The following is a 12,388-nucleotide window of genomic DNA, read 5'->3' on the forward strand; positions in this document are numbered from 1 at the left end:
TTTAGTACTAACAGATACCCAAAAATATCTCCTTAAAGCAATATGGCCTCCCCTCATTTTTTCCTTTTTGTTTTTTTTTGCTTTTGTTTTCCTTCCCCAAAGTTAATGAGTTACCCATACCAAATATTTCCAGGTTGTTTGCCATCAGCCTAATCTTCATAGGAAATGCCAAGGTTTTTGCATCTCCCCCAAATATGGCAATATCCAAAAGGCTGACCAATATGTGAAGACACTTCCCAGAGTCCCACAAGAACATCTGTACAAAGGCATCAATATAAAAAACCAATTGTGCCCAATTTTAATGAATCCGATGAAAAGCTATTTTGTGAATTGGTGCTGAATTACTAAAATAATTCTTCGCTTTTTGATTTTAAAAATTTTACTTTTAATTACAGAATATTGTTAGAATAATACAGATGTAGATAGACACTAGTATAACTGTGACCAATACCAGAAGGAAAACTGTGCTACATACTTAACTTGTTCACTCACTCTCCACAATCATAGAAAACAGGCACGATGTGTTCAGGGTATGTGCAGAAGCAGCCAGAGACTTGGGAGCAGAAGGCATGCAGAAAGCTTTAGCAAAGAGAGACTGATGCATAACTTCACACAGAGTTCAACGCAGCAAATGGGCAACAACTGGCAGCAAGAGAGGAGATAGAGCTGGTCTGGCCCTCTGCCCTTTTAACTTCCCAACTGGAGTGTACATGTCTGGAGAGAAGGCTGGGGCACTTAGAAACCAAAAGCAGCAGAAGGAACAGGCTAGGGGTAAGGCAGGAGAATAGGGAAGGAAAAGCGGGTAAAATACAGTTAGGTCATGGAGATGATGTCTTCTCTGGCCACTCTGAAGCTAATGCCCCTAGCGGCTCACAGAAACAACAGAAGTTTGATATTCATTAAAACCATCAGCAACACTGATATGGGGAAAAGACACGTTTGAGTTTAGTCATCAAGAACATGTAAGTCATTCAACAATTAAAACATGAATATCCACAGCTAGATTTTGTATAGAACAAAGAACATGCTCCCTGCCCAATTCTGTATTTAAATAGGAGTGCCAACAGAAAGACATCTACTTTGTGGATTATTTCATTGTTACGTCTGAGGTTGTGTTATTGCAAAGGATGCAGACCCGCAGGGCAGTGGGTCACAGGAAATCACTATAGTACACGACCCAGGAAAGACCACTGGCTCTTTTAACACCAAGTCCCAAAGAGTTATGGCAAAAGTTTTTCAAATGTTACAACACTCACAATAAAGCACAGTATTTGGGGCAGACTCAAAACAAAATATTCCTTACTCTAGCCCCCATTCCTGGACATCGATTCCCTCCCACTCCCACCCCCAAATACTTGGATAAGCATCAACATTCAGGATATTTCTTAATTCCTATTTGAGCTGAGGTAAGGAGAACTGACATTACTGGCTTAAATTGGGTCAACACTGACATAAACCACTTAAATTTGTAAGCTGAGAGAATGGAAATACATTCCTATCTAGGTTTATTAATTCCTTGTGACTAGGGCAAAGAGATCATTCAGTCTGAGACTAGGACAATCAACCTATTTGGTAATTATCTCCAACAGACTAATACATATAAACAAGTGCTTGGTTCTATAGAGATCTTTCAGGAGAGTGCACACAAGAGCACTAGTGTTTAAATTTTTTTCATAAAGAATGAACAAAAGGACATTTCTCACATTGGAGTTATGTCAGTTTTTCTGTCACATGATCAATATCACCCAAGAGCATGCTAATTCAGTGTGAATTAAGTTTCTGCTATTGGAAAAAACAAAAGAATACACGTTTCACTGTACATACACATGCCCTTATGCAAGCTAAGATAAACACTGGGATGTGGCCCTTATCAAATCCTAGAGTTAGCAGTATAGGGAGAATTGATCTTAAAGGGTAGAGGGGAAAGAACACAGAAATAACCTGATTCCTTGGGAAGGAACTCTATGCTTCCTTCCCCAGTCAATTCCACTTGCTCCTTACACTCCACCATCACTTATGGTCCTACCTTTCCTTGAAGATTTTCCCTACAATATTGCCTACAGTGATCCCCAAAGAAAATTCATAAATTCTGATCAATGGCAATAACAACAGTGGGCATCTCTTGCTAAAATCACCACTGTTGATGAGTCCTTGGTCCCCAAATCTGTGTCTCATTTTTCCTTTCAATCTGAATCTTCAGTTAGCTTTCACAAAGAGGAAAGCTTTAAAAAAAGTTAATTAGAAACAATGAGGAGAAAAGTAATGATCATTGCCTTCACCGTGCAGAATCCTGCTCTCAGGAAGATAGAAAGATACAAATGCATGAGCAACTCAAGGAGAAAGCCCTTTGAAGGGAAGATGTGTGTGCCCAGCTACTATGATGGTGAGTGAATAGGTGTGGCAATTCAGGTAGTCTCTGGTTGTTTTGTTCCAAAGCAGCTGTGACCACCCTATCACAGTTCAACATTTCTCCTAGTATAGCTCTTTGGGTCAAGGATGGGAGAAATTACTTTGAAAGATTTACTCCATTTCCAGGCCTGAGCATTTACCAGCATTTATCACCTGGTCTTCAGATTTCCAGTTATTTGTGATTTTGATGAAATAATTCGTTAGTATTGGGTGAATACAAATCACTATTTTGGAAGAGGGAATAATATTCCCAAAGCCATGGGTCAGAATTTCAAGTGGCTTGTCTTCTGTGATGTTTTAAATGGCAACCCACAGCAAAGAAAGTCAGTATAGTAAGAGAAGCTTCAGTCTTGAGAGAGCTCTTTGATATCAAATGCGATTGTACCTTCAAATGAATCATTTCCCAGTCATAATTACAGGACTTAGTCAGTGTGCACTCTCTTATGTTTAATAAGAGCTGAGCTCCGGCTGAAACTTTTCTCACATTCTGTACATTCATAAGGCTTTTCTCCCGTATGAACTCTTTGATGTGTGATGAGGTTGGAGCTCTGGGTGAATCCTTTTCCACACTGCACACACTCATAGGGTTTCTCTCCTGTGTGGGTTCTCTGGTGTTTAATCAGGTCCGACCTTTCACCAAAGCTTCGCCAACACTCGTTGCACTCGTAGGGCTTCTCTCCAGTGTGAATTTTCTGGTGTGTGATGAGGTGAGAGCTCCGGCTGAAGCTTTTCCCACAGGCATTACATTCATATGGCTTTTCCCCAGTGTGGGTTCTCTGGTGCTGAACCAAGTGTGAGATGCGGCTGAAATTCTCCCCACATTCATTACAGTGGTATGGTTTTTCCCCTGTGTGAGCTCTGCGATGGCGCACGAGGTCAGAGTTCTGACTGAAATTCTTCCCACACTCATCACACTTGTAGGGTCTCTCCCCCGTGTGGACACGATAGTGTTTGATGAGATCAGATCTCTCACTGAAGCCTCGCCCGCATTCATTACATTCATAAGGCTTCTCACCTGTGTGGGTCCTCTGGTGCTGAGCTAGGTGAGAGCTCCGGCTGAAGCTTTTCCCACACTCCTCACACTCGTAGGGTTTTTCCCCACTGTGGGTCCTTTGGTGCTGGATGAGGTGAGACAGCCGGCAGAAACTCTTCCCACACTCATTACATTTGTGAGGCTTTTCTCCAGTGTGTATTGTCTGATGCTGAATGAGGTGAGAGCTTCTTCCAAAACTTTTCCCACATTCATTACAGTCATAGGGCCTCTCCCCAGTGTGTGTTCTTTGATGTTGAATAAGGTGGGAACTTCTACTGAAGCCCTTCCCACATTCATAACACTTATAGGGTCTGTCACCCGTGTGGGTTTTCTGATGCCGATTAAGGTCTGAGATCTGACTAAAGGCCTTTCCACAATGAGAACATATATGATATCGGATGCTTGTGTGGACTTCTTTGTGGACAAGCAGATCTGTAACTTGTTGGAGAGGATAGCTTACCCACTCTTCTGCCGTTAAATCTCCCCATTGTCTTTCTGATCTATCCCTGTTGTCAAAGGCCTCTTCACTTTCAGGATTTTCCTCAGTATTACCAACAGGTCTTTCAGATGCCGCCTCAAATTCTACATCTTCACTAATCTCTTGCTTTGGATTCACCTCGTTTTCACTCCTGATTTCAAAATCTGTAATAAAGGGTAAAGAATATTATTGGTAAACACACACAAAAAATGATCTACTGTGTGCTGGGCATTGTGCTAAGTTCTTTATGTGAATTACCTCAACCAGCTTGAGCACCAGACATCATAATGCTGCTGCTGCTGCTAAGTCACTTCAGTTGTGTCCAACTCTGTGCGACCCCAGAGATGGCAGCCCACCAGGCTCCCCCATCCCTGGGATTCTCCAGGCAAGAACACTGGAATGGGTTGTCATTTCCTTCTCCAATGCGTGAAAGTGAAAAGTGAAAGTGAAGTTGCTCAGTCATGTCTGACTCTTAGCGACCCCATACACTGCAGCCCACCAGGCTCCTCCGTCCATGGGATTTTCCAGGCAAGAGTACTGGAATGGGGTGCCATTGCCTCCTCCGGGCATCATGATGATTTCTACTTTATGAATGAGAAATCCAAGGTCCACAGAAGTGGTTCACAAACGGTTACAAGGTAGTAAATGGTGAAGCTAAGATACAAATCCAGGTGTCTGATAAAAGTTAATGCTTTGTATCACTACAGTTAATGGTTCTTTATTCAAATTATATACGTTCCTGGTATTTCAAAAGAAGAAAACCAGAAATAGAAAATATAAAAGATTCTAGGGACTTCCCTGGTGGTCCAGTGGCTAAGACTTCAAGCTCCTAATGCAGGGGGCCAGGGTTCGATCCCTGGTTAGGGAACTAGATCCCACATGCTGTCACTAAAACCGTGTGCCACAACTAAGACCCAGCACAGCCAAATAAACAAATAAATATATATATATATAAAAGAAAATATAAAAGACTCTAAATTAGAACTTCTAAGAGCCAAGAGCCTAGATATTTTGCATGTGAATGCATGTGTGTATATATTATATGTTCTTAACTTGTCTTCATTATTAGCATTATTTAGTATATACTAAGCACCTACTAGGGGAAAAAATGGACTTACTGGGTTAGCATGGAGAAAAACAGATTTTTATCAATCTATATCAAGTCTCACTTGACAAGAAAAATGACTGCCAAATGTTACTTGCTACTTTTCAGTGGCTTTTTTGGGTACTTTTTTTTCTCCTGCCTCACCATGCAGCTTTTGGGATCTTAGTTCCCCAATCAGGAATTGAACCCACACCCTCTGCATTGGAAGAACACAGTCTTAAGCACTGGACTGCCAGGGAAGTCCCCCTCACTGGCCTTTTAATGTAAACAGAAGTGAGACAGTTGGAGAAGGCAAAAAAGATGCCTGGCTCAGAATACTCTTGGCATTGACTAGGTAAAGACTTTAAAAGAAAATCAGAATACACAAAGTCACTATGTATAAGAAACTTTCTACTAGTCACTATGTTTCCAAGTTGTGTCTCTTGGTACACTTTTTAGAAAGAGGTTACTAGGTATTCTGGGGGAAAAAGGTCCATGGATAAATTAGTTTGGTAAATGGTACATACAACATCCTCTTCTCAGAAATTCAAAACGCCCTGATACCAGATTATAGGTTCTGAGGAGTCTGAAGGTAAAGAAGTCTTGTAAACATTATTTAACCTATTCCCAAACTTATTTGGGCAAGAAACTTGCTTTTTTTTTTTTTGGTGCTTCCATGTTTCCATCTTTCCAACAAGCATTCCTTGGGGTGGACAACTGACATATACATTCACATGTCTTTAAGATTCTCATTTCTTGTTTTTGTTGGATTAAGTGGAATATTTGGGTTCCTGACTACAACAGATCTGGGTAGATAGCGTCATTTCTAGCTGCATTTCTAAAGGAAGGATCCATGAAAGCTGAGACATCAGAGTGAGTCCAGGTTAAATAGGAAACCCTTCAGAGTTGCCATTTGTTTGTTAAAAGCTATGGGGATAAAGCTTTCAGAAAAAGAAATAATCCTAATGAATGGCAGATAACCTAGTGAACCATACACGGTTGCTAACTTCTGTCAAGTCCTAACAGGAGACAAAGTGAGTCAAAAGACTGTTCGGCTCAAGAACAGTTTATTCTAGATGCACCCAGACAAAAGGGTATCTCAGAGAAACGACAGGTTTGCAGGCCATTAAAGAAAATTAGCTTCCCTCTTTAATAGAATTTGTGATCTCATTTAGTTCAGGATTCTCCTGGAAGAGCATCTGAAACACTCAAAATCTATGATCAACTCTGAAACATCTCTAGACAACTACCTACTCTGGATAAATAAAGGACCTGAGGCAAAGCTCGGGCTCTGAAGCCAAAACAAACACAAAAAGGTGGCTTTTGCCCTCCTGTCAACCTCGGTCAGCACCCCTTCATCTTCTAGTAAAAGCACCATTTACAGGGGCATTTATAACCTGGCAAGTACCATTATGTCAGACCTGTTTGGTCAGTGATCTGTACAAACAGGCTGGAGAATGGCAAATGATTCAGGGCGCAAGAAATCTTGAGTGTTTCTAAAATGTGCAGAAACAATGTTTTATCCTAGACGGTATGACCTTGATATTCCCTCACTCAAAGATCTGCCTGAGGGCTCAGCCCAAGCCAAAATCCAATTAGGTGCTTTAAAAATCAAGTAACTAGTTTGTGTTGAAAGAGCTAAGGCATTTTTGATAGTCTCAAAAAACGTGGGGTGGAGAAAGACAGAGAATTCTTACCTAATGAGACAACATTTCCATAATTCTCCTGCATAACGTCCCTGTAAATGTCCCTTTGTGTAGGGTCCAGAGGTCTCCATTCTTCGCGGGTGAGGTACATGGCCATATCTTCAAATGTCACAGGTGCCTGAAATCACACATTGCTTCCTCAATACTTGGTATCTAGGAAGTTAGTACCAATTTTTCTTCTTGAAATGAGAGACATGGCTGGAATTGTTGAGAAGGCAAAAGGCGTTAGGTCTGATATGTAGAGTCCAAAGGAGAAATAAGCAACAAAGAGATGTGGTTCAGGAGAGAGCAATTTATGGGCAGATTGCTTTGGTCCCATGGCCGGACACATGGAGCATCTACATCATTCCATACCTTTACCTACAACGTTCCTCTTTTCTTGGAGTATCTTCCTCGGACTAGTGAAATCCTACTATTCCTTAAAACCCTGTTCAAGCACCAGCTGTTCGTCAGTGCCCGCCTTCCCCACCCCCCGCCGCCCATTCCGCTGCTCTGCTCCACTCCTCCCTCCCTCACCTCAGAGAGAATACTCCCACTTATTGGTTCCCACAGCACCTTGCTCCTACAGAAAATAGTGCTTTTATCACGCTAGTCTCATGGCTAACCGGATGCATCTGTCTTCCTACAGACTGTGACCAAACAGGGAGGGCACATTCCATCCATCTTTGTCTCCCTAGTATTGAAAGGCAAACAGCAGGTGTTCAATAAATGCTTGTTTGTGGCTATACTGCCCTGATACTGGATCTCTGGAGGCAGAATGGCAAAGCAAGCGAATTACTAATCCCAGGGAATTTCCCACAGGGATTTGCAGAGCAAAGAAACGCGGGGACGAGGTGGTTAAGCATAGGCAGGGTCCAAGAAGCCACCCCCGGCTTACCTGGGACCCAGCCATGAGCAGGGTGGCTGCCATCTCGGGCTCAAGGATTCGCCTCCCAGGAGAGAGAGCAGGAAAAGCAGCTAGCAGACAGCGCTAAAGGAGGCGAAAAGCAGGGCGTGAGGCACAGAAACAGGCCCTGCCCACTCCCCAGGGCTGGAGTTCTGGCCGCCCAGGCGGGTGGGGAGGGCCCTGAACCCGGGCCGGGTCACTCTCCTCCCTGACCCTCAAACTCGACCCGCCCTCTGTGTCTCCGCCACCAAGGGGTGGAAGCTGCCAGAATTTAATAAGACAACCCCCTGGCTCGGTCCCTCCCGGACCCGGGGGTCAAGCCGACGCTCTCTCAGGGAGGAGGCTCAGCCCAGCCCACAGAACGCCTCTGCTCCTCCATGTCGAGGCTGGGCCCTTTCCGGCAGCTGCCTCGGCCAATCAGCGAGCGAAGCTCCCAAAGCGCTCTGCCAATTAGATGCCGAGTATTAGGCCCGCCTCTCCTAGCCCGGCAGAGCCCCTTTAGCGCGCCTGCGCCCGTCCCAGTGGCCTGTCGGGAGTTGGAGTTCCACTCTGTCGTACAAAGGCCAGTCAAGAGGCCAAAAGCCACGGAGGGAAAGAACAAAAGGGTGAAGAAAAAAAGCGCGTCCTCCTAGCCAGGGCGGAGTGTCTTTCACTTTCTTCTCTTGGAGAGCGCGGTCGGATTAAGCCAGAGAGGTTGCCCTGCTTCTCCTCAGACCCCTAGAAGTTTATCTTGAGTCGAGCTTAAGTTAAGCTTAACTGCGACATCGAGCCTTATACAGGTGGTGGCCTGTGTTGGGTTCCTCTGGGATTAGCTCTCATCTGACGACCCCAGCCTGAGAGGAAAGCAGCAGCCGCCCACTCCCCAGGGGAGAGACTCAGCGGCCGCGCTGGAACTTTGAGCTCCACCCACGCACTACATCTCCCAGCAGCCACCGCGGCATTCTCACACTGCTGTGCAGACTACAACTCCCAGGAGGCACCGCGCAGCCCGTCCGCGGGAGAGTGAGGTCCGCGGCAGGGCCCGGCTGGGTCTCGGCTCCATCGCTGTTAACCCTGTAGGGGTGTCCGACCGCGTCCTTCTAAAACGGGCTCACCTTGAGGGGCCGGCTGAGTTGCGCCTAGCGGAGGGGAGGCAAAAGCCGAAGCGGGGTCAGAAGAGAGGGTGGGGCATAGGGTGCGTAAGGTGGAGCGAGCCGCGCCCCGGGGTTCGGAAAGTCTGTCCTTATTATCCCCGAGGGCTTGCCTGATAAAAGAGTTCCTGAAGGCCTCCCGCGTCGATGGAATCGTGGGCCTCTAACGGCCTAAGCCCAACGGGCTCTCAGGATGTTAGCAGCCCCTGACCGACTGAAGTCAGGAAGCCGAAAACCCGAATTGGGAACCAACAGACTCACCTCCTGGCCCGCGAAAGATGTGTTAGGTCTCCGGCTTCAAAAGATCCAAGAGGCCTCAAAACAGATTTCAAATCCGCAGACAAGAGTTCTCTTGAGACTGCACACGTTTGGAAAGATTATAGGAATCACCGGCAGATCCTGGATATCTTAGATCTGCAGGTAGATCTCGATCCGTAGACATGCAGGCAAAGCCAGAGATGGTAGGCGGTTCCCAAAGACACAGAATTCCCGAAACATCAGACTGAGGCAGCTCAGGGAAACCACAGGCTCCTAGGCAGATCTCCGAGACCACAGCAGCTAGCCAAGAAATACCACCAGCAGCTAAGCTGCATTCAACTGGAGCTCTTCCGAACGGAAGGACTTGTAGCCTTCCCTTTCCCCAGCCAGGATGAGAAAATGAGACAATGGAAGCGGAGCACTAGGGAGAGCAGGCATTCTGGGCGAAGGAGAGCTCCGAGCTCGCTGTAGCCTTGGAGAGGGAAGTGATGGAAAAAGAATATAGCAGCTTATTAGGGACTCCCACCCTCTTCAAGTTATAAATATCCTCAGAACCTTGGCCACGTGCCCAGAAGCCTGTTGTCTCTAACTGTACAGGAGACTTCTCTGCCTGGGCTGGGAAAGGGGCTTTGCTTTTGTTTTGCAGATATGTCCACCCACCAAGTGACTTGAATTTTTTTCATCAAACGTGACTCTAGGCTACGCTTTTATTAGTGAGTGTCCTGTTCCCAGTGCCCAGTTATTTATGGCTAATTAATCAAGTGTTTAAAAAGAACTCAGGACCCTACCCAGCCAGGAGGCAGACTCTCCCACTCCCCACTCTACACTGCCAACTGTGAGGTAAGAAATTTTTTAGATACCACAGAATTGTACCATCCCTCCCCCATCTAAAATTAATATGGGAACCACACACACAAAAAAATAGAATCGTAGAGGATTCCCAAGAGGTGGTGTCCTGAGTGGGAAGTGTGTGGGCATCAAGGTCAGACAGACCTAGGTTGGAATCCAGGCTGCGTATCCTTTGGAAAGTCATTTAATCACTCCAGGCCCACTTCCCTTTCTGGTGAAATTGGGTAATCTGTACCTAAGGTGGTGGTGAGCAGTAAGATGATTTAAAGCACTCCATAGAGAGAGAGCACTCAGATGATCATTGATATTACTATTAATCCTGCCTTTGGTGGCAGGAGAGACTTTCAGAAAGCCTGTGGATATTTTCACTGGCTCAGAACATCTGGGAAGTCAGAGTGGCTAGATAGCTTTGGAGATCTGCTGGTGACCTTATTATCCAGAGTGTTTCAGTGAAAATCCAGAGGGAGCTGGCAGTTGAGTCAGTTTGTTGAGTTCAAGAGAACTGGCATATTGAGCCAAGTAGAGCAGAAGTATTTGGGGCTACCAAAAACCCGGCAAGGTGAGGCATCATGCTCCCAGGGAAAGCTCTGGGACAAGGAAGAGAGAGGTCAGCTCAGAGTTTGCAGGTTTCTAACTGGGCTGAAGGTGAGGTGAGTGCCCGAGCCCCTCGGCTCAGTTGGGGCTCCCTTTTCATCCCTTCTCTGACAGATTGCTTTGTAAACTTTCTTAGGCCTTTTCTTTCCCCTTGTTCCAGAGCTTTAAGTCCTTCTTTGTCCTCGTTTCTTTTATTCCTTAGGCCTGCCTGGGGGCAGGACGACTCTCCAAGCCCAGCTTGGCTGCTTGCCTCCTCCTATGAGTAAGTGCTTTTCTTTTTTCACCTGGGACCCTCCAGAGGGTTGAGAAGAAGGGGGGCTGAGAGTGAGTGCGTTTGGTCCCCCTGGGGGGTGGGCAGTGGGAAAGGCGGGAAGGAAAGACTCTGGGTGAGGGGTTTCCGGTTGCAGCCTTCAGCTGGACTCTGAGGGTTGGGGTCACTGGAGAAGGAGATGGCTTCCTGCCCCATTGTTCAGGACTTCATTGTTTTCATGAATACTACTGTGGGTGGGTTTTCGGTAACTAACTTGGAAAGCTGTGTTCGTTCCCATTTTTCAGCATACAATCAGCGCCTACTGTGTGCAGAGGCAGCAGCACAGCCTGCCACTGGAGAAGGGGGCCAGGTGAGCAGTTTCATCAGGGTCTCCAATTTAGGCTTTTGACAATGTCTCCAAATGGGGTTTTACATTATGTCACATCCACTGATCAATCTGATCAAAAAGCCTCCTTACATATCCTGAAGCTTGTTTCTTATTAACAGACCACTGTGCCTACTGAGCACCATAAATTGTTATATCTTAATAAGTCTTGTATGTATAATATATAAATATAATGTATGATTTATATGAATATATAATATAAAATAGTCTATTTCTTATGTTTAATAAATCATATTTATTAATATATTTTAATAAATCATAATTATCTTGTGAGCAGCACAATTATAATTTTTTATATTTGGAAGTATTCATCTGCTAGACATTGAAAAAGATGCCTCAATATTTGTGATCTTGTTATCTCATTTTGAAATATACCAGGAACATTAAAAAAATAAGAATCAGTGATCCGAAATACTCTTTATCCCTGCTCAGAGCAGAGATGAAGCCTCATCTTAGCACAAGGAGCTGGGAGCGTGGGGGACACACTGAGTTACAGACGGTCACTTCAGTCCAGATGCGAGAGCACCCGGATGAGCTAACTAGTCTGCTCCAAAGAGAGGCGGACTCAGAGCTTGGGGAGGTGGGTGGGGGAGGAGTCTTCACAGAGGAGGCAAAGGAGCTGGCTCGCAGAAACCAGAAACCGTAGGAGTCTTGGAGGTGGAGAACGAGGGGAGAGAAAGCATTCCAGTCTTCCAGAACAGCATGTGCGCAGTCACGGAGGCGTGAAAAGACAGAGCGTGTTTCAGAATGGTCAGGATTGGGTATGGTTGGAGGGAAGAACGTGGGGGTGGAGTGGCAGGGGGAGGAAGCAGAGCAGGCACGGTCTCTTATGTCCCTTTGCCTGCCCGCCTGCCTGCCTCTGGCTCTGACTGTGGCTCAGCAATGCTGGTGAGGAGGTGCAGATGGGATGGGGGGTGGACTGGGGTGAGCACAGCAGATTGACTCTGCAGGAGGCGAGGAGGGTGATGGGGACTGGGAAGCTCTTTCTGACCTCATGCATTTCAGCTGGTTTTCTCCTGAGACTGTCAACACTTTGAAAAAATGTAAACAATTGCATTAAAAATGTGCCACAGGCTTATTTAGTATTGTTTACTCTATTGATAGGCATCAGGGCTGATTCCACATATACAGTGTATCTGTCTTATAGCAGCTTCGCGCTGGGAGATAGGACACTACCCCTCAGTGACTGCAAGGCTTCCGTGAGGATTACACGTGAGAACGGCTGCAAAACGCAGGGGCCCAGAGGAGGGCCCTGGCACACAGTGGCCACGATGGTTATGGGGGAAGTAAACGCATCACAGATAC

The 12,388-nt window shown here is 45.7% G+C and overlaps 1 protein-coding gene across 5 annotated transcripts; it reads right to left on the reverse strand.

Annotated features, from left to right (window-relative positions):
- ZNF436 (zinc finger protein 436) lies at positions 362-9,453 on the reverse strand. Of its 5 annotated transcripts, XM_005676867.3 has the most exons (4): positions 8,988-9,453; positions 7,588-7,680; positions 6,702-6,828; positions 362-4,084 (listed from the first exon to the last, which is right to left on the reverse strand). In XM_005676867.3, the coding sequence occupies exons 2-4, from the start codon at positions 7,618-7,620 to the stop codon at positions 2,832-2,834; spliced, it is 1,413 nt and encodes a 470-aa protein (XP_005676924.1). In that variant the 5' UTR covers positions 7,621-7,680; positions 8,988-9,453; the 3' UTR covers positions 362-2,831. The 5 variants fall into 5 exon arrangements, with proteins under 5 accessions (XP_005676924.1, XP_005676927.1, XP_017911047.1 ...); XM_005676870.3 differs by lacking the exon at positions 7,588-7,680; XM_018055558.1 differs by lacking the exon at positions 8,988-9,453 and having other exon boundaries at positions 7,588-7,998.

The sequence above is a fragment of the Capra hircus genome, chromosome 2, assembly GCF_001704415.2.
Source record: "Capra hircus breed San Clemente chromosome 2, ASM170441v1, whole genome shotgun sequence".
In the NCBI taxonomy this organism is placed as follows: domain Eukaryota; kingdom Metazoa; phylum Chordata; class Mammalia; order Artiodactyla; family Bovidae; genus Capra; species Capra hircus.